The sequence below is a fragment of the Corythoichthys intestinalis genome, chromosome 11 (genome assembly GCF_030265065.1).
Source record: "Corythoichthys intestinalis isolate RoL2023-P3 chromosome 11, ASM3026506v1, whole genome shotgun sequence".
NCBI classification, from domain to species: domain Eukaryota; kingdom Metazoa; phylum Chordata; class Actinopteri; order Syngnathiformes; family Syngnathidae; genus Corythoichthys; species Corythoichthys intestinalis.
The window spans coordinates 22,248,280-22,271,115 of record NC_080405.1 but is presented as its reverse complement, the minus strand read 5'-3'; the positions used below and the strand labels follow the sequence as shown (position 1 = coordinate 22,271,115).

At 38.6% G+C, this 22,836-nt stretch overlaps 1 protein-coding gene across 1 annotated transcript; it reads left to right on the top strand.

Moving 5' to 3' along the window:
- The first annotated feature begins 437 nt into the window (after window positions 1-437).
- Window positions 438-22,573, top strand: p2rx3a (purinergic receptor P2X, ligand-gated ion channel, 3a). The gene is made up of 12 exons (XM_057849383.1): window positions 438-1,077; window positions 2,040-2,175; window positions 7,922-7,993; window positions 8,397-8,466; window positions 17,836-17,917; window positions 17,992-18,069; window positions 18,133-18,274; window positions 21,210-21,346; window positions 21,425-21,518; window positions 21,701-21,766; window positions 21,847-21,924; window positions 22,291-22,573. Exons 1-12 carry the CDS (start codon window positions 953-955, stop codon window positions 22,417-22,419), a joined length of 1,209 nt encoding a protein of 402 aa, XP_057705366.1. The 5' UTR covers window positions 438-952; the 3' UTR covers window positions 22,420-22,573.
- The last annotated feature ends 263 nt before the right edge of the window (window positions 22,574-22,836 follow it).

The window sequence follows — 22,836 nt, the reverse complement described above, 5'->3', positions numbered from 1 at the left end:
CTGGGACGCCACAATATTTTAAAAAATGTTAAATTTTTGCATCAGGAGAAGAAAATGTTACTTTTTACTTGTAAAGCAAGTAAAAAGCAGTGCTTTTATACTTAAGTATTTTTTTTTCTTAGATACTTGTACTTTTACTTAAGTAATTTGGTGACAAAATCATATTTGATCTACAAAATGGGGGAAAAAAAAAAATGGAAATGAGTTTGTATTTCATTCTATGATTTGCAAATAGGTTTCATTTAAACAATGTACAAATATTTAAACATTCAGTGTATTTGTTTAATCTAAAATTCCCATTTTTTGGAGACCGATTGTCAGGCTATGTTGTTTTATATTATTTATTTCTTTGCCTGTTTTAATTTATTAATACAAGCTAAATATCACTCTTTTTAAAATATTTTGAAATCGCTTACTACTATTAGGATTAGAAGGAGCAGAAGTAGCATTGTACGACTATGATTTGTGGTCGTAGTTTATTTCTTGTTTTGTTAATTTTTCTGACTTTTTTGCGATTGCTATTTTGATACATACATATGTTTACATCATTAATAATCATTCCTTTTTCTCTACTGTAATTAGATTTTCATTGTGTTGATTTTTCACCTTTTTTTTGTCAAAGTTTTTTTTTTCTTAAATCCTGTGAATCCTTTTGAATAATACAGTATGTGTGTTGTGCAAATGCAGACACTGGGACTGGTGGTTTATGGTGAATGGAAAATGAGAATGAGGATAAAGAGGGAGGGACACTTTCTTCCACACGCTTGCACAGAAAAAGGGGAGGTCCAGTGATGGAGTGGCAGAAAACAAAGGACAACCTTCAATCCCATCATAATAAATAAATCTCAGTTGAGCCCGGGTTAGTCTTTAAGGAGAAACTCAACTCAAGTATAGAAATTTTCAAATATTGAATTCCCACTAAACACATCGACTGATATCCAGCATTACTACTATGGTGTGGGGCTGGGTCTCGGACTTCTTCACCTATGAGACCACAAAATCCGTGGTGGTCAAGAGCTGGTCGGTGGGCATCATCAACAGGATTGTGCAAGTCTTGATCATCGCATATTTTGTTGGGTGAGTGGTTGGTGTCAAATTTGTCTGTGCTGGTCAACTTGACACGCTAGATTTAAAAAAATAAAAATAAAAAAAAGTTTCGTTTTTGTATAGAATGTTTTTACTTCGGACTCGTACAGGAATCACAATTACAAAGTTACTTGCAATCTGTAAAATAAACAAAATTAAGTATAAAACAAGATTATCGATTCAAACAGTTATGAATCTGGTTATTGTTTGCAATGGTGTAGAACTGCACATACGTGAGATGAGAAAATATTGGAAACAACAGCAAATTCATAAGAAAAACCTGCATCGAGTCAACTTTTGCCAATCACTTGCTTCTTCATGACCATGAGAATTCACATTGACATCAAGAAAATCATCCTATCACAAAGCTGTCTTTTTATATTAATATTACAAAAGACAAGTTTGGCAATTATGATTATGAAGCTAACAACATCAAACTAAAAAATATTAAAGACTTTCCTGACTGTAAATGCGTGTTACAAAATTACAATGAGGATTTCTTATCCCTTTCTTATTTCTGTTTTGGTACAAAGTACATTACAAAGAACTTTAGAATACTTTTGTCACAGGTTTTTCTGCATCAGCAGGGTTTCATTTCATTACGATAAAATATCGAACTCTGCATTATATTTTCTGAAATCAATTCACCTATAATGTACTCAGATCCCCATTGTACTTGTTTATCAAGAAAACGAAGGATAAACTTCATAAAGTTGCACACCGTTTATAATGACTTGAAAAAAAAAACATTGCGTTATTTGTCAGTTAAAAATTTACTTTTTCCTTTTATCCTAAAAAAAAAAAACACAAAGAAATTGTTCTCATGAGAAAATATACTATCTGATTGATTTATAATCATTTGGACAAAATTATGACAATTCAGTCTGCTACTTAATTGAGTTTGATGTATATTGTCAATGTTTCAAAATTAATTTAAATACTTTGCGGTACAGCTGGGTGTTCATCCATGAGAAAGCCTACCAGGTTTTCGACTCCGGCATTGAGTCGTCCGTCATGACAAAGGTCAAGGGATTCGGCTACCATCAAAACCGCATCATGGATGTGGCAGACTACGTGTTCCCCCAACAGGTATGAAAAGCTCCTGTCACTACATTGGATCTAAAGTTGCAACATATTTGAGGATAAATCCCTGAAAAAAATATTTTGGTTTCATATATATGTGTGTGTGTGTGTATATATATATGTATATATATATGTATATATATACATACAGGGGTGCACATAAGTGGTCCGCATGCGTACTGGACGTAGACAAATGCGCTGGCCCTCAACGGCTTCAATACGCTTTTGCGTACCGATGGCTGACCACTGTATTTGCGGCGGACACGAGAAAATCTATTCTCAAAATGTCAAAGAGGCAGGTCCCACTGAATAATTATTTCCGTGTTCCCCCACCCCCGTCAAAAGACAGACAGACAGACGACCAGTGTTGTTAATAACGGCGTTACTAACGGCGTTATTTTTTTTCAGTAATGAGTAATCTAATTAATTACTTTTCTTATCTTGGCAACGCCGTTACCGTTACTGAGGCGGGAAAGGCGTGCGTTACTATGCATTACTAAGTTGGTTGAATAAAAAAAGTCTGAGAGAAACGGACTCACGGAGATGAGAGAGCAGAGCAGGAGTGGGGAAGACGCCGTTGCAACCGCGATGCTAGGTGGCTCCAATAATACCTGACTGTAGCCATTGCCGACAAACTACGCCCACATGACACGGTAGATATCATATTATAGAACCAGATGCAATTGACAGACACAGCTGCATTGGCAACATGTTTTAAGGACTACATGCGTTAGTAAACAGCCGCCATCTTAAAGCAGTAGACCTCTCAGGAAGGTTCTGATGTAGAGATCCTTCATAGCGAACCTAAGTAACTTTTTTTTTTTTTTTTAATCTAAAATGCTCCTAAATCGGCAAAATCTTAACTTAAATCTATCTTTAAATGATGAAACAGTTTTAAAACTTACACACGTTTAAAGTAGACAGAAGGGAACTAATGAAATAACGGGAGCAATTTTAACAACTTTAACGGTTGATTCACAACTTGAAATGACTTCCACACATAGCAAAGGTTACTATCTAGTTATCGCAATACCCTTGTGTCTAGTTAAGTGGAGGGTAAAGAATTGGGCTAGGGCCAATTGTCCCCCAAACCCTTTAAACTTCACATTGCGTGACCTGTTTTTTTTTTTTTTTTTTTTTTTTTTTTTTTTTTTTTTTTTGAGAAAAAAAAAATTACCACTAGTTACTTTTCCAAGTAACTAATTACTCTTACATTCAGGTAACTGAGTTACTAACGCAATTACTTTTTGGGAGAAGTAATTTGTAACTGTAATTAATTACTTTTTTAAAGTAAAATTAACAAAACTGCAGATGACAGAGACGTCACCGGAGCTCCGGAAAAAAAGGACTTTTGCTGAAAAGTGCCTGCAGGAGGTACCATGGCTAGAAGCAAATGATGCTGTCATGGAAATGCGGTGCTAAATTTGCCGTGAGAACCTCAATGTCGCTTATAAGAGCAGTGCATTTTATGTAGGGTCAAAGAATTTCAGCCATCCAAACTTTGAAAATCACGAAAAAAAAACAGAGCATGATGGCAATTAAGCAAACTATCGATGTCAGACAGGACCATACTATGGACAAGTGGCGGAATAAAATTAATAAAGAGCAGCGCCATGCACTGACAAACGTGTTTTTGCTCGCATTTCACAAAGCTAAACATGCACGTTCAATGAGCTCTTAAGAGGTGGACATCCCACTTTTACAAAGGCTTGGAGTTAATGTGGGAGGCAAAAAAAATATGCGTACCCCTGTTTATTTCTTTACATTTCACTTCAGAGTAATGGCAATTTTGTTGTGCCAGTTGATGTTAATCAAGTGTTAATTGTTAATAAAATTAATTTAAGGCAATTGGCTCCAAGTAAAGCTTGTCATAATTTTATCGCATCAGGCGGGTCGGCTCTCAAGCTCAATGAGGACCAAGTCGTATCTCCAGGTCTTCCTCTGAGAACCTGGGCAAAAAAATTATGTGCACCCCTGTATATATATATATACAGTGCTGCTCAAAAGTTTGTGAACCCCCTCAACATTTTGGAATTTTCTATTATTTCAACCTGATTTCCTAATCAATCAATTCAGTAGTTTTTTTTTGTTTTTTTAACAGTTGTGTTGTCGAGACTAAATTAAAAAGAGTTTTCATCAACTGATGTAGGTGCAAAATTGAACTGTTTGGTCACAACCAAAACCGCCATGTCTGGCGAAAAGTCAACACTGCATACCACCAAAAGAACCTTCTCCCAACAGTGAAGCATGGAGGTGGGAATGTCAAGATCTGGGCTTGCTTTTCATCCTCAGGACCTGGACAACTCCACATAGTCCAGGGAATCATGAATTCTGAGGAATATTGTCAAATCCTAGAACATAACCTGACGCCATCTGTTTTGAAGTTAAAGCTTGGCAGAAGGTGGATCATGCAACATGATAATGATCCAAAGCATTCCAGCAATACAACCAAGGAATGGCTGAAAAAGAAGAAGATTCGTGTTCTGGACTGGCCCAGTCAAAGTCCTGACCTAAATCCCATTGAAATGCTGTGGCGGGACCTGAAGCGAGCAGTTCATGCCAGACACCCATCAAACCTCTCTCAACTGACTGCGTTCTGCAAGGAAGAATGGGCAAAAATCCCCCAAAGTAGATGTGAGAGGCTGATTAGTCACTACAGAAACCGTTTGGTTGAGGTAATCTCTGCAAAAGGAGGCGCAATATCCTATTAACTGAAGGGGTTCACATACTTTTGCACACATGATATCTGAGTTTTTCTTAAATCAACCACTTTTGTTAAATAAAGAATGACAATATAACTATTTCTTTTGTTTCATTCCATTATTTGGAATGTCAGTATTGTGGATTTGGGTATAACTTAACATTTAATAAGGTTATTTTAGTTTTTTTTACAAAAAATCTGACCATCGCTGTGGGGTTCACAAACTTTCGAGCAGCACTGTATATATATATATATATATATATATATATATATGTGTATATATATGTATAGTTCTTAGGTTAAGATTTTTCTGTTACATAATTTCCTCATATTCAAATTCCTGATTGAAAGTCAACAACCTTCAGTTTTGTAAATTTCTGTTTCTTCTGGTATTTTGCAGTGTTGCACCGATACCTATTAGTAGGGCTGTCAACAGACTTGCAGGGGCCTGGGTACAACAGACCATTATAGTGACACCCCACCCCAACCCTGCCACCGGCTTGTCACAACAACATACACAGTACTTTTAACGCTTTGCAAGCAATGACAGTGTAAATTCTCAAATCATTTAATTTGAGATGGACAGTTAAATTTAACAGACCGTAATGTGGTATGACACACAATAAACAAACAATTTCCATCTATTGTCCCATGTAGGCTACGATATAATACAATTGAGAGTGCTATGCCTGCCTGCTAAGAAACAAAACTGTATAACTAAACATCCTGTGCCTACCTCCTCCACATCCCCTGGGTTGTCAAGCCCTCAAACAGTGATGCGCCTAGATTTTTTGACAGCATTAATTTATAACATCATTAAAAATCCAGTTTTTGAGCAAGCTCACGCTCAATGGAGAGCATGGCTAGGTTGTTAAGCCTGCCCTGTGATATGGTGGAGTGTAGGTAGTTTTTTAATATTTTCATTTTACTGAAAGCTCGCTCTCCTATACAGTATAATAATTGAAGGAATTCAGCCCCCCCCCCCCCCCCCCCCCCGCCAAGCCGCAGAAACGGCGACAGCCGAACGAAGTGCCGCTCTGCTGATGCCGCCTCCGTGAGTCAATCGGTGGGGCCGAAATTCCGCCCGTTCACTCCCTGTGTTAACCCTTTGTACTGACTCCATGTTGCAAAAGTTAGGAGAAGGCTCACCGAAAACAGGTTGACAATTTACTCGTCGACAATGGTCAAAAAACAAGGCAAAAACAGACGACAGTTGAACAACAAGGCTGCATAGAAAAGTTCCCGAGCAGCGAACCGTCTGTTATCTCAGTGTCCAGTCTTTTTGAAGGCTACGGTGGAGTGCGCAGGGCCAAAGGTGTGGCTGGGTGTTGTCTTGGGATAATCCCTCTGTGGCCGGTTTTGGGCGGTTAGGTTCGTGCTTGGATGGGACGTGGTTGCCACAGCGACTGACGCTGTTCTTGACATCCCAAGCGCCCGCTATCAACTTTGTTATCCTGGCGGGGCGAGACACTACTTGTTTTAGGACAGAGCGCCCTGCTCTTTGTCCTTGGAGTTGCCGGGAGAACTAATAGCAAGAGTTGGTGCGTCAATCTTGCTCGTGACGCACACGTTAGGCTTCTGTGATAAGATGGCGTTGTGTATCTATTCTGCTTCTATTCATTAAACCGTGGTGTGCTATTTATTTTGTATTAGGTGTGTTAAAGTAGTACAGTCCTACAGTAAATATGAGAAATGATAATATTCCCTGATTAATTATATTACGTGTGTTAGAGTAATGCAAACAGTTATATGGTGTGTGCGAGAAAGGTAACGATTCCCTTCATAATACACAGTAGGTTGTAAACCCAAGATAAATCCAGCCGCCGGACCAGAGTCTGTTCAGCCTCGCGCACTTGCTCCCCACAGACAAACATATATCTCTTATCTCTCATCACCTTCTCTCTCCTCGGCTATATCTTGTCATACTGCAGCTCAATAGGCTACAAATGGCCTGTGACAGACTCGAATTGGGCTTTGGTCACGGTGATTGCGAATGTAGACATTCAGTGTTAGCGGCTGTTGTTCACTTACCGACATCACCGTCCACAGCCAACTCTAGCGCTAATTATCTGTCTTCTTGTCCCCCTTTTAAAAACGTCATCATTTTTTCTCGTTCACCTCTATGAGCTTCATCTCTTTTTCTTTTCTTTTCTGCGCACCCGATTTATGACGACTCGCCATGTTTAGAGTTTGTAACAATGACAGATTTTAATTTCCCGCTTCAGGGCACGTACATAGTGTAGACTTGAGTGCGCCAGAGCGGGTTCAAACCATTCTCTGCTAAAACAGAAGGGGTCTGGGGCATTGTGCAAAAAAAGGAAAAAATATATATTTGAAATATTTCATATGTTAAAGTTTTTAAGTACATATTGAGTAGAACATAATATTTAATTAGGACAAAGATTTAAATAAAAAAGAAATATGTGAATGTAAAGTACAATAAATTAAGGGTCATTCAGGGGCCCTTATGAAAATTACATCTTCGGGGAGTACTAAGAAATAATGCAATATCTATCAATATATGTTTCAAGATCTATGTTTTAACTGCCGGTCGTCCTATCCAAGATGGCCGCCAGCTACACACGCCACCGTAGAAAAAGTAGGACTCTTCCCAAGACAATGATGAACATCTAAATGTGTGGCGTCCAATCAGCCTTCCGTTGTGAAATTAACTGACTTTAACACTAGTACAGTAGACCTCCCGTCCATCTGAAGTGGGAGGGTCCCACGTCAAATGGATTAGACGTGTAACGCTGTCAATGGCAGTCAATGAGTTAGGCTGCGACTAACTAAAACAGCAGTTACTTTACATTCAAGTGAGCATACAGTAATTTAGTATTGAAAGAAGACAAAAATCATTTCATGTATATATTTTTATCAACTTGGTATCGGTACAGTTTTAGCATTGGCTAATACCACATAGCCAGGTATCGTTATTGGGAGCCAAAAAATTGTATCGGTGGAGCACGAGTATTGTGGAAAGTTACAAAATTAGAAAAATGGGCAATTTTTTTACAACATTATGCATGTGCATTTCTGTGTGTGTTACAGGGTGCAGCTGTGTTTTGCATCATGACTAAACTCATCATCACTGAAAATCAATTCCAAGGAAAATGTGGAGAGGTAGTGTTTATTATTATTATTTTACCAAGTATTTTTTACTCCTAATGTAACATACAAGTTGTACAATGAGCCCAAAAGAGACTCCTAGGGGTAGTTGTGTCATAATGTAATTGTCAGGATTTTACTCCTCGCATTTTTCTCCAGTTCATATCTCGTGAGTCTCTATGGCTCATAAGCAGTCATATAGTGAGAAGCACCGATGGGTCTTTAAATTGGTGGGTCTCAACCTGTGTGGGTGACGGAAACAATTCTTGCATAGATAGAAAAATATTTCAGACTGTGGCCATTTTTATATTTTTATTTTATTTTTTATATAATTTTCTTCGATGTGTTAACTGTGTTTGGATGGGTACTGTAAAGGGATTTAAAATGATTGTACAAAAAATGTATCTGCATGTTTCAGAATGGGAAGCGGTACAGCTGCATGAACGACACCGACTGTGACCAACACATTGGTTCCATCCTTACAAATGGTAAATTAACTTTTGCTTTCTTATGGGATTGAGAGTGGACCCATCCTAAAGTCAACTGCCTGTCTTTAGCCCAGTGCTTCTCAATTATTTTCTGTTACGCCCCCCCCCCCCCCCCCCCCCAAGGAAGACGTAAATATTTCGCGCCCCCCCCAAACTCTGCCGCCACTGTAAATGGTATCATTTGTCTATAATATAACTATGATAAGTATGCCTCTGCCTCACATTGTATCCTTTTTTTCTATTAGAGAAAATAACAGAGATCAACTTATAAAGTATAACTGTATTTACATTGTTTTTTTGTAACAGAAAAGACTTAACACGCATCAATTTGCCTGGAAAAAAAAAAAAAAAAAGTCACATCAAAACTGTAAAAATACACTCAAGGTACATTTTTGACCATTTGATACTGAAAAATAAAGTCAGTAAATAATTACAAATTCAAATTTATTAGAAACATTAACTCATGAGCACAATATGCCAAAAAATTTGACCGAAAAACCAAGCTGAATAGAAGAAGAAAAAAAAAAAAGAGTGTGTTTGGACAGAAGGACAGTTTTTATTTTCGCTGCTCGCTGCTCACAGTATCACCTCCAGTTTGCAATGGTATGGGGTTATTTTGCACTGAGCATGCTAACAGTGCTCACTGGTTTACTGATATAACACTGACAAAGCGGGACGATTGTTGGCAATATTCGGCACGTTTTCGCTGAAAAACAACCAAGCGGCTTATCAATGAGATTGGGGTCTAATGTCTTTAAGTGGCGTCTTAATTGATTTGGCTTCCGGCTGTCCGCTATAATCATTTTTAGACACAGTAAACAGTGGTCTTTCCTCATCTACCACTGTATTAAATGTCAAAGCCAAAAGGCAAACGGCCCGAAAAAAGCGCATTCTCGGCGGCCGAGGGAGAACCGTAGGTGAGGGCGGTCATTGTGACAATCCCAAGCCGAAAATGGCACTTCTCAGGCGGACATGTGACAACCGAAGACAGTGGGTCGCTGCGTGAGTCCGGCCGGAAAATGGCTTTCGAAAACCGCGCACAGCTCTCCAGCTCTTCATGAGTCTCTTCTGTGTGCTCTTGCGTAGTTCAAAAATACTGCGCGCACTTTGAAAATGAGAGTGCCACTGCCACCCACTGAGTGGATGTGTTGTACACTTTATTCTAGTACGGCAAAAAAAAAAAGCATGTTCCCCAAGGTCACACGCGCGCCCCACTATTTGAGAAGTACTGCTTTAGCCCCAAATTGTGATAGACTTCAGTTCCCTGTGACCCCAAATAGGATAAACTGAAAACAGTTGGATGAATTTTAGAAGAACTCGAAAGTGTACCTCTTTTGACTAAACCGTTGTCAATACAGTGACACATCTACTCAAAAGTTGACACTTCAGACATTTAAACATTTATAGAGCAAGTGACTCATTGGGGTAATTAAAAAAAACTTTTTTTTGGACACTTAAGACTTTTAATATAGGGAAGTGACTATCTTTCATCATCAAAAATATATATATATATATATATCAGAGGTTGCGCTAGACATTTTCGTTGTCTGTCATTTTGACTGACAGGGTCATAAAAATCCAGTCATAGTCTATTTTTACCCGTCACTTAAATTTTTAAAATGATAATGATGACATATTCAATAGTATTTAGTTTTCATTCATTTTTAATTAATATTGTAACGCTTGCTTGGCGGCGAAAAATTAGACACGGAAGTCGTGGTATTTTTCTCCCTTTTTACTCTGCTTACCGCCAACAACTCCGCCCCCAAAGAAAAAGAGGCAACGATATAGACCCCAATCACCAACATCACACAATGATCTTAATTGTGGTTTTCAGCCCAAAATCTTCTAAATATATATTAAATGCATCTTACCAGATATAAAATGACTACTACATAGTCTGTGGTGATCGTTTGGTGCCCAGATTTCTTGTCGAATTACAGCAGTCCATCTCGCTCTCATCTTCGGGTCTCTCAGAATACGGTAGAACTTCAAGTCTCTCCGTCTATCTTCTCTGTTACAGCAACCAACCGCCACACACGCCTTCACCATTTTGATTATTAATATTAACGAGCAGAAAAACACGCCGTAATAGGAGGCATGTACGTAGCGGTAATGTGTAAACATGACGAGCTGACACACAATATGGCGGCTCCAGTCAGGGGGGCGGAGTTGTGACGTCATGTGATTGGGGTCTATAGACCCTACCCACCGACGTCACAAAATCACGTGATCGCTGTATTGTTCCGCCCCCCTGTCCGTCATTTTGTGTCTGTATTATCAATGGTCTCAATTGATCGAGCAATTTATAATGCATTTCATGGAAGACCCGGTGCTTTCGGATGCCAGAAAACTCATTGGATGTGTTGCATAAAAGGCGTTATGTGGAAAAGCTTCAGTTTATCCATTCGCCAGATCCATATTTGAGGCCTAAATCGATGTTTTTCGACCTGCTGTCTTCGCCGTATTTGCCTGACATCTGCTAGCTGACCCTGATATTTACAACTATCTTGTCCACACAAAATCAGCCTATTCTCACGAAAGTTTGAAAAACTTTAAGAGCTTGGAGGCTTATAAATACTTCGTTGCTGGTTGGGTGAAACAGGTCCTCGTCCACGAAAATTCGGCAGGAATCTATCTTGTGCTTGGAAAGGTGAGTTACGAAATTTTCAATTCAAAATCTTTTGTTCTTGCTAACATCCACTGTCAAGTCTAATGTATTTCATGTCATTTGTCAATGGAGCTAGGGCTTTTAATGTTTATATGGTTTAGCGATAGCACTCTCACTACATACATACGTGTATGTTGTCGGCGATTAGCCTAGCAATGATCTTAATAGTGGTTGTCAGCCCAAAACCCTCTAAATATATATTAAATGCATCTTACCAGATATAAAATGACTACTACATAATCTGTGGTAATCGTTTGGAGCCCAGTTTTCTCGTTGAATTGCAGCAGCCCATCTCGCTCTCTCCTCTCCGGGTCTCTCGGAATCCGGTAGAACTTCAAGTCTCTCCGTCTATCTTCTCTGTTATTGCAACCGACCGCCACACACGCCTTCACCATTTTGATTATTAATGTTAACGAGCAGAAAAACACGGCGTAAATAGGAGGAATGTACGTAGCCGTAACAGGTAAACACGATGTGTTGACGGACAATTGGGCGGCACCAGTCAGGAGGGCGGAGTTGTGACGTCACGTGGGTAGGGTCTATACACAGGCGGCAATCTTGTCCATCAATTGGATGACGCGCTGGCACACCGGGTGCACCAATAGGAACCTCGCGTTGATGTGTCAATCACGGTGCCGCCGCCAGACCTCGGTGACGCTACAATATTCTGACAGAAGAGCCAACGATGTCATGCATTGAGATAGACAGTAGCTAATTAGTATGCTAACTCGCCACCCTGTGGTCTGGGGTGTGAATTGCAACCTGTCAAAATGACGGACGGACTTCAGTTTTTTCCGTCACCGTTTTAAAAAACCGGTAAAATATCCGGTTAACGCGACCATATATATATATTATAATTATTATTACTATATATACTTTTTTTTTTTAATTAGATCATGTCACAGGAAAAAAATCCTGGTTTGTAATCATTTTATTTGTGTTGAATGGGTCTAAACTCAACAAAAAAAGTGTCACTAAAAAGGTAAAGGTTTGGCTAAAATTAGAGATTTTACTTCCTAGTTATGCAGATAATATTTACTGTATGTTTAATGTCATTTTTTCATGTTTCAGGTCAAAGTAAGTCAGTAACACTTTATAATAACTATCCGTTTTACTAGTTAACAGATCATTAGTAAACTGTTGATAAATGATTTATTGTTGATTTGTGAAGTATTTGTTAACAGTTTGTTAAGCATTTATAGGGTGTTCTTAACCTGAAACACAGTTTGTGTAGAAACGTTTAAAGTTTTTGTGTGTAACGTTTGGCATTTCTATCTTTTAAGGTTAAGAAATGCCATTCATTTCAAAAGAAAAGGCATTTTCTTTTGACACAGCACTGAGTCAGCATTGTTAAAAGTACATAACGACATTGCCCTTACTGTGGATAATGGAAACACGGCTATCCTTGTTTTACTGGACTTCACAGCAGCATTCGATACAGTTGACCATACAGTCCTCGTATCTCGTTTAAAACATGTCATAGGTATCCGTGGAAATGCTCTAAAATGGTTTAAATCGTACCTACAACATAGAACATTCTCGGTAATGATTGGGGAATTTTCCTCCTCACAAACCTCTCTGTCTTGCGGGGTACCGCAAGGCTCTATTTTAGGCCTCCTTTTTGCGCTTTATCTCCTACCTTTAGGATCAATTATAAAAAAACATATCGCTTTTCATTTTTATGCTGATGACCTGCAGCCAGGGGCGGACTGGTAATCTGTGGCTTCTGGAGGATCACAGAACGGCCGGTGCCCTGGACAGCCGGCGGCCGCCATTCATTATACATCACTGTTTTTATCCCCCCTATCCTCTGATCTACAGTTCGCATCCAATCCGACAGGTGGCAGCAATGCGCCTGGCTGTTAGAAGAACGAAGAAAGCACAGAGTTGCCTTCATTGGTTCCTTCAACTTCCTTGTGGAAGCAAAATAGCGACGAGCTTGAATGCACAATATGGATGGTGGTGGCAAAAAAAAGAAGAGAGATGGGTGGCGCGGAGAAGGTTAGGGAGATAAAAAGAATTAAAGAAACTGGAGAGCGAAGCATTTAAATGTCAAAAGTTGACAAATATTTTCACAAGCAGCAGTCTGGCTGCAACGGCCACGTTGGGTAACAACTGCCCAGCCCCCGGCGATGGTGAGAGTGGGAGCGGCAGCCGCTCTGACGTGCAGCCGGTGCAGGGAGAGAGAAAAGAAGAGGGAGGGGGTAATGATAAACTGGTGGAAGTTCCCCAGACAAGCGCAGAGCAAGTAAGTAGGGATGAAGAGGGTTACTTGCTCGGTATACTGGCAATTGTTATCCACCAGGTAGCTACATTTTAAATGAAATATGACAATTAAAGGGTTAGTGCCAGCAAGTCCATGTGCCTGTTTGAAATCGTGTCAAGTTACAGTATATTAGTCCTACTATCCGTCTTCTAAGAAAAAATATTTTAGCTGTAAAACAACGTATTCACACACACTAGCAATATTAATTCAGAAGAAATATAAAATATTAATGAAATTAATGGTTTTACTTTAAAGTTTAGGTAGCTAAATTGATATTATATTTTTAATCATTTATATATCGTTTTGTTTTCAGCTTTGCAGTACTTTGAGCGCTCCAAGTCAGGCAGTCACAGTCTAGACATTTTTTTACTTACCACCCTCAGAAAACACCTGACTGTACAAAGAGTATTCATACGCAAAGATGGCACAGATAGAAAATGGCTAACATACTACGAAGAAAATCATAAACTATATTGTATATGTATAATAATGCAATGTGTAGTTCTTCATAGCCACTTCATTTTTTCTCTCTCAAAGTGTTTACAATTTTACAATAAAATGTTAAAAAAACAAACAAAAAAAAAAACAATTCTCCCAGGGGGGCATGCCCCCGGACCCCTCTAGAGCAGGGGTCCCCAAGCTTTTTTGCACCACACCACGGACCGGTGTTATTTGGGTCTTTTTTTTCAAGGACCGGTGTTCTGACAAATTTTGCAACCCATCTAAAATTGCAACGATGCGGTTCTGCGCATGCGCGTAACGTTAAACATAGCCGCAAAATGCGCAAATGCAGCGATTCGAAAGTAAACACTACAAACTTTCTTGAAAGAAAGGAATATTAACTTACGTTTGATTATGGAATGACTTGTAGAAAAGTTCTCTTCAGATTCATCCTGCCATGTAAGCTGCACACAACAGCTGCACACCGCGCTCACCATTAACGACTTCGCCTTGTCGTTAAACATTAATTAAGAAGCCCGCTTCACAAAGATACGATGTTGGAAATTGTAGCAAGGTTTTCAATGCTCTTGTCGCGATGTCAGGATATTCCAGAATGACTTTAATCCAGAACTTCGGTAGCGTTGTTGTCTCAAATGTACGTTTAATAAGGTCGCCGTCATTTGCGATCTCTCATTTTATTCACAAACGGGTCCCGAATCCACTCCTTCGCAGTTCGTGGGTCTTCGAGGTTGTAGGCTTGTCAGGTACCCTTTTCGCCGTAAAAATATCTCCAAAGACGTCTGTTTTCCAGTTATCTTCGCTCATGTGGGGGCTAATTATTTCCGGGAACAAATGTGCTGCGCCCGCGGCCTAGTAATACGTTATTATCGAGGACAAGCTCACATAGCTATATTATATACACAAACAAGATGTACTGCTAGCAGTCCAATCAATGGACTTCTATGACAAAATTGTAATCTATCCCGTAGCATTATATCTAGAGTAGACAGAGATATTGGTGTGTTAAGCAGGGGCACAGGGTTAATTCGGCCAGAATTCGGTCGTTATTAAATTATTATTTCTGTGTGGCCCGGTAGCAACTGCGCCACGGACCGGGGTCCGCGGCCCGGCAGATGGGGACCCCTACCCTAGAGGGTCTGTGTTTCCCATCGTACAGCGATTCTTGTGGGCTGGGCTGAGTCAAAGTCCAGGGCTGCTTTTTGGTCCCAGTCCGCCCCTGCCTGCAGCTTAATCTGTCCCTGAGACCTAACAAAAAAACTACTCTTGTTAAATTGATGGAGTGCATATCTGATGTGAAGCAGTGGCTTGCACAAAACTTTTTACATCTTAACGAGAGCAAAACTGAATTCATTACTTTTGGCACACCTTCCATGATGAAAGCCCTTAAGCCCAACTCTGGCACTCCGGCTGACATTTTTAAGACACACGTTACAAATCTCGGAGTGATATTCGATAACAGGCTTAACTTTGAAAAACAAATAAGTTCTGTTGTAAGAGCAAGTTTTTTCCAACTCCGTCTCTTAGCAAAAGTGAAGCCTTTTCTTAGTCGCCACGACCTTGAAAAAGCAATTCACGCTTTTATAAGCTCAAGGCTGGACTACTGCAACGCACTTTATGTTGGCCTTCCCAAGTCCTCGATTTCTCGGCTGCAACTTGTTCAAAATGCTGCTGCTCGATTTTTAACAGGTACACCTAGACGTGAGCATATTACACCCGTGCTATCATCACTCCACTGGCTTCCAGTCCATTTTAGAATTGATTTTAAACTTTTACTGTTTGTTTTTAATTCTAGTAATGGCCAGGCTCCATCTTATTTGTCGGAAATTTTAACTTTTCGTAACTCTGGCAGGACTCTTCGCTCGACCGGCCAACTTCTTTTAGATGTTCCGAGATCAAAACTTAAACACTGGGGAGACCGATCCTTTGCGGTTGCTGCCCCCAGGCTGTGGAATAGCCTTCCCCCCGAAATCCGCACCATCAAAGATCTAGGTCTTTTTAAGTCTCAGCTAAAAACGCACCTTTTTAGACTCGCCTTTCACACAAATTAGGATAGCCTGGTTTTATTTGCTTAAGGGTCCTTTTAATGTCTTTGGATTTTATCGGTTTTATTGTTTTATTTGTTGGACTTTTATTGCGATGCGCCGTCTTTGTTTTATTTTTTTTGTTTTATTTCTTGTTTTATTTTTTAAAAATGTCATTGTATTATATTTTCCTGCCTTTTATTTATCTTGAGCCATGTTTTGTTGTAAAGCACTTTGAGGGCCTTTCGGGTTTTGTAAAGGGCTATATAAATAAATTTGATTGATTGATTGATTGATTGATTGATTTTGATAAGATATTTTGCAGGCAGCGCTGACGTTGCACATTTATGAAAATCTGCCATAGAACCAACAAATATTTGTACTTTTCTTTGTATGTTTAACCAAAAACACTTATGACCTTCAACATAAAGTGTATATAGTTTTATTAAGATCCATCAACTGATAGGGCATTTAGAATGGGGTCAACCATATTGGAACACCCTGTATATGCTTAACAAACTGTTAACAAATACTTCACAAATCAACAATAAATCATTTATCAACAGTTTACTAATGATCTATTAACTAGTAAAACGGATAGTTATTATAAAGTGTTACCACTAAGTCTATAAAATAAGGAGGAAAATGTACATATACTGTACCATAGACTTCATAATGTAATGACGGGACACGGGGCGCAGGGCCGATAAATAGGGGGCCTGCATTGTTGGCGAGGCCATCAAACTTGACCGAGTGGAAGTTCTTGTGAATAAATGCTTAAATCCCTGAATTCTTTATAGATATGGATGTAAAGCAGTTTTGATTCTTGGTTAAAAGCAAAAAAAACAAATGTACAGGTAGCATTTATTTTACGTAATTATGTCAAATGTGCGGCTCGTCTTTAAGTTCACTGTGGAGCTGCCTTAACACAACAGAGATTTTTATGTTGAAATTCTTGTGAATAAATGCTTAAATACCTGAATTCTTTATAGATATGGATGTAAAACAGTCTCGATTCTTGGTTAAAAGCAAAAAAAAAAAAATACAGTTAGCATTTATTTTACGTAAATATTGTAAATGATGATGCCAACGCCTTAGCGGCTAATTTCTCCATTTTTTTCAAAACGTTTCAAAATGCATGCATGGTACGAAAAATTACCTTGAATCCTCGAACAAATGACTCCTGAGACAATCCTTCCTGTTTGTATGTGACACAGCTTTCGTACTTTTTGAACCGAAATCCAACGTTAGTTCGCTGCGTGCGTGTTTGTGAATAGCTCCTCTTGATGTGGGTGGCCCCCTGCTTGAAGGAGTTGCGCAGTGCATGGCCGAGCTGACCCGTCAATAATGATGATGTCTACGACTGTTCATATAAAATCATTACAAAATACAACAGTTAAGAAATGTGGAAAATGGATTTTCTAAGTCATGACCACAAACTCAAACTTTTTGGGAAACAAAAGTGTTTTTATATGTCAATGCGACGAAACAAATTAGTAAATACCACTTAGAAAGAAGCTGGGAACACAATATGTGTTACATGGTGTTATTACTCATTATTTCATTTCAATTTTATTATTTTTTTTTTTACGAATGTAAACAATGATAATAAATATGAATTTAATGAATTCAAAATGGATAAAACAGGAATGCATTCTGGTTACTGCCCTAAATAGGTAATGCTCTAAAGTTGATTTTTTTTTTTAAATGTATTTTTCTTTTTTCATAGTATTTTACTCATTGCCTGCCATTGATGGTGATAGATATTGAAAAAACATCCACTTCATTTTTACTGGGAGGGGTGAATGAATTAGCATTCATTTGCTCTAGTGCCCTGTAAGGCTTAAAAACTATATATCATAATTCGTGCATGAAAGGGTTGCTGGTTTGGCCCTGTAGCATCCATTGTCGTGACCTCATAGCTCTTGTTGATCCCTCTGATGCACCAGGAAGAATTACAGGTGTGTGCCATCACAGCGGTCAGTGCGAGGTCGAGGGATGGTGTCCAGCCGAGAACGACAGAGTCATCGTGTGAGACAAGTCACACCATGGCTGATAATTGAGCATGACTTTTGCTTCGTTCTCATTCTCTTTCTCTCCATCAGAGATCCAATGGTGGATGTGCAAAACTTCACAATCTTCATCAAGAATAGCATCCGCTTTCCTCTCTTCAATGTCACCAGGTAAATCATACATAATTGGACGACTTTTTTGCATTGTAACTCCTTTGAATATTCCTCCCTCAGAGGAAACTTTCCTTCCAAGATGACGTCTAACGAAATAAAGAGGTGTAAATACCATCCCCAAACAAACCCTTTCTGTCCCATCTTTGGTGTGGGTGACATACTGGAGTACACAGGACAGAATGTTTCTGCCCTAGCAAAAAAGGTAGAGCTTCTTCCTTTACTTGATTGTTGTTTTCTTCAGTTGCCACTGTTTTCTTTCACATTCAAAACACATCCATGTTAAATTTGTAAAGACTTTAAATTGCCCTTGGATGTAAGCGGTTGCCTATCTATACGGTATAAGGTTGGCCGGCAACCACTACAGGTTGTAGCCTGCTTTTTGTCCCAGTCAGCTGGGATGGACTCAAGCTCTCTAGCAACCATATTGGCTTTATAGAAATTGGATGGCTGAAATTGTATGTTCAAACCATTATTTCAAAGCTGTAAATCAGGTAGAAAATGAATGTACACACAAAAAAATTCACTTAAACTTTCATTTTTCTCGGGCCTGCATCTAGTAGGCAAGACTAATACAGTAAGCACATTCTATCATTCATATTTTTATGATTAGAACTAGTAATAGTTGCTTGTACGCAGATAATACAAATAATTATTATGGTTGGGTGGTTTTTTTTCATTAATTCATAATGATTTCTGTTTCAATGTGAATTATAAGTTATGACTAAACAATAAAGACAACATATCATTGAGTAAAACGAGATTATTGTAGTTTGGCAGGTCTTTAAATTTAAATGTACAGATCTTCATTAATAAAATATTAATGAAAAATAATAAATTTTATATATTTTTTTCAACTTTTTTCCCCCCATAGCAATTGAAAATCATGTACAACATTACCGCAATTTTCGCACTGTAAGCTGCACCTGACAATAAGCCGCCACCGACAAAATTTGACACGAAAACGGCATTTGTTCATAGATAGGCCGCACTGGACAATAAGCTGCAGCTGTCCTCACTGTATATTGGGATATTTACATCAAAAGATTAGGGCTGTCAAAATTATCGCGTTAACGGGCGTTAATTAAATTTTTTAAATTAATCACGTTAAAATATTTGACGCAATTAACGCACATGTCTCGCTCAGACAGTATTCTGCCTTTTGGTAAGTTTTACAGCAAGGTTTTTTGTGCTGTCTAACAGCGAACTCTTGTGGTCGCTTTGCGACATGGTTTATTGCTTTCTTGCCAGTTCAATATGGCTGCATGACGTCTCGGGCTGACGCCTACGTTGTAATGTTGTGCTTATATGATCCTTGGACAAGATTTGTCCGTAAGTATGGTTGTTGTAAAGAATGTACATATTATGTTAGTAAGCGAAATGTTATATTTTTTGTATGAGGCGCTTTTTGTTTATGTTTAGTGAACCTGTATAGCGTGCTAAGCTAACGTTGTTGCTAATGCAATGCTTGTGTACTTTTTTTTTGTAGTTTCACTACGGTCTAAAGAGGACAAAGGTTTGAGGCCATTTTGTTAATAAATCAGATGAAAAAGGAAGAAGTCTGATTATTAAGGCGTCGTTCAATAGCTGTCTAGCTTTGGAAAAAGTAGACGCTTCGGAGTGAGGACAGCATAGACAGATTTAAATGACAGTAGAGTGAAATGCCCACTACAGTCCTTATGTACCGTATGTTGAATGTATATATCCATCTTGTGTCTTATCTTTCCATTCCAACAATTTATTTTACAGAATATATATATAATTTACCGAAAAATATGGCATATTTTATAGATGGTTTGAATTGCGATTAATTGCGATTAATTACGATTAATTAATTTTAAAGCTGTAATTAACTCGATTAAAAATTTTAATCGTTTGACAGCCCTACAAAAGATATCAACCGGTAACACTTTATTTGACAGCTGCATCATAAAAGACTGTCATAAGACCAAATGAACCACCATAAAGCTTTAAACCAATTGGCTGCAAAGCTTCATTGCTTCAAGAAGCTTCATTTGGCCATCACTGGTCTCTTGGCAGAGACAGTCAACCTCTGCTGCCACCTGCTGTCAACACTGTTGTCATTCAACATGCCCTCTATCATGCATTGCAGTGCTACGGATCTAAATAACACATCAAAATTCATGTTCTGCACTAATTATTTCTTCAGTTACTGTTCTAGTTGTTTCATTAATTGCTAGTTATGGAATTTGGTAACACTTTATTTGACAGTGGCGCTATCAGACTGTCATAAGACCATGATAATTATGACATGAGACTACAATGAGCATTAATGAATGCATGACAGATGTGATTTTGTGTCATCCGGCAAATTATCTCTCTTTTGAATAGGTGTGAAAGATCTGGACAGTTAGTGACATACCTGTAATTTGCCATATGACACGTAATGACATCTGTCATAAGCATTCATTAATTCCCATGTTATAATGTCATGTCATAATTATGACGGTCTTATGACGCGGCTGTCAAATAAAGTGTTACCTATTAACCCAAATAAATCAAAAAATAAACCGCAATTTATAAGCCGCTGGATTCAAAATGAGGAAAGTAGCGGTAGTCCCAAAATTATGGTATGTAGATTCAATACATACAGAGAATATAGTTAATTTTTGTATTATTTTCATGATAATTTTCATAAAAGAAAGAGGGGAACAAAGTCAAAATTTACTATCTTGAGAAACTTGAAGATTAATAGACTTTAACTTTGCTTTAACCCTTTCTTGCATGAATTACAGTATGTTTTTTTGTTGTTGTTGTTTTTTTACCCTTTCAGGGCACTCATTTAACTCCTTGGCTAGCATTGCCAGCGCTAGACATCCAGTCCATTTTCTAGCGCCGTCAAGGGGCACTGAAACATGAGCATTCACAGCCAGTCTTTTAAATGAATTGTCTATCGTCATCCACGTTGTCCACTGTAGTGACCTCTATCCTTGAGGGGGTTAAATTGATATTTGGGGAGGATTTGCCTTCTAATGACTTCTGTTTTTCTGTGTGTTTAATAAGACTATATAACATGCATTGACTCACAAAATTATTAATTAATAGTTAATTATTTTTCAATGAATGAATTAATTAATTCAAAGTAAATACAGGTATACTTTTTCCTCAAATCTTACCAGGGTGGTGAAATTGGAATAAACATTGAATGGAAGTGTAATCTAGACATGAACATTGAGTATTGCGTCCCCGAGTACTCTTTCACCCGACTCGATGCACCTTTTGCCAAGAACCGCGTCTCAGAGGGATTCAACTTCAGGTTGGTTTTTCATTGACTCCCACTGTTATCCATCACCTTCTCATTCTCTCTTCCCTCTTTGTCTAATTCTTTATGTAGATTTGCCAAATATTATAAGACACCGAACGGTACTGAATACCGGACGCTGCACAAGGCTTTTGCCATCCGCTTTGATGTCATGGTAACTGGCCAAGTGAGTAAAAGGATGGATTTTCTGTCCAAATAGACAATTCGAATTTACACTACCTTATACCTGAAGATGACATGTGATACAGAGTACTGTAAATCCTGTTAATATTGCACAAAACTGATGAATTCAACTTCATGTTCTTTTAAATTCAGCCCTCTCCGGTTTTCCTAATTTTGTCATTTCAGGCAGGAAAGTTTAACACAATCCCAACTCTGATCAACCTGGTCGCTGCCTTCACTTCCATTGGACTTGTAGGTTTCCTATTAATGGATTTAACATTTTGCATGCTATGTAAACTATCAGTCTCAACTTCAATTTATGTTTTTGACAGGGTACCGTCCTTTGTGATCTCATTCTACTGAACTTCCTAAAAGGAGCGAAGCAGTACAAAGCCAAGAAATTTGAAGAGGTAAAACTTGATTATGAAGAATTGAATTGGTAGCATTTTTCCTTATTGGTTGTTGCACGTCCTTATTGAAGCAAAGAATATCAGTCATAAACTTTTAACAAAGCAGGATCTGACTGAACTATTTTCACTCATTACATTCTAATAATAATAATAACAGACTTCCAATCTTGAGGGAACATAATGCCGTGCAGCTCACGCAAAGTGAGGAAGAGGCAGATTTTTACAACGTTCCGGTGTCCAAAAGATTTGACAGATTTGTTCTCAAACTATTGTCGATTGCTTCATTACCTACAATAATAACAACTAACCACCAACAACTGACCATCATGCCTGTAACCCACTTTTTTTTCTCACCTGTACTTATAGGTGTCGGAGGCTCAGATAGAGGCGAGCCTCATTCCGAGCCCCAGTAGCCAGATGTCAATTAAAGAAGGTATGAAGAGCTCCTGCGATTCTGGAGCGCTTTCGCTGGCCACTGCTGACCAGCCTGTGTGACACCCTACTTAATGAACAGAACATCTTGCTTTTCCCTCAAAGCCTATGGATCCTGCACTTTTTGTTCAACACGCTTAAGGAATTGTATAAAAATGGACTGCACTGCAGAGCAACTTCCTGGAGTACTGGTATTTATGAGCACTCGGTTAGAGCTCACAGGGGAAAAATTCACAAATAATCAAATTTTATTTATACCTTTTTAAAAAAAAATTTAACTCGTTCAACCACAAAATAAGACCTATTACCCTTACGCATTTAATTCTATGTTCATAAATAACTCGTATCTCAAATTAACTTTCCCCCACTGAAATGGAAATGTGAACAGAGCCCGGGTGCGATGAGTATAAACGGGACCCACGGAGTGGATCGTCCTACGGGGTGGGGGTTGCTAGTGGACAATTTCTAGGGCTCGTCAAG

Coding starts and splice junctions, on each gene's coding strand:
- p2rx3a (XM_057849383.1), top strand. CDS start 953: ATGGTGTGGGGCTGGGTCTCGGACTTCTTCACCTATGAGACCACAAAA. Junction 1,078..2,039: donor ATCATCGCATATTTTGTTGG/GTGAGTGGTTGG, acceptor TTTGCGGTACAG/CTGGGTGTTCATCCATGAGA. Junction 2,176..7,921: donor ACTACGTGTTCCCCCAACAG/GTATGAAAAGCT, acceptor TGTGTGTTACAG/GGTGCAGCTGTGTTTTGCAT.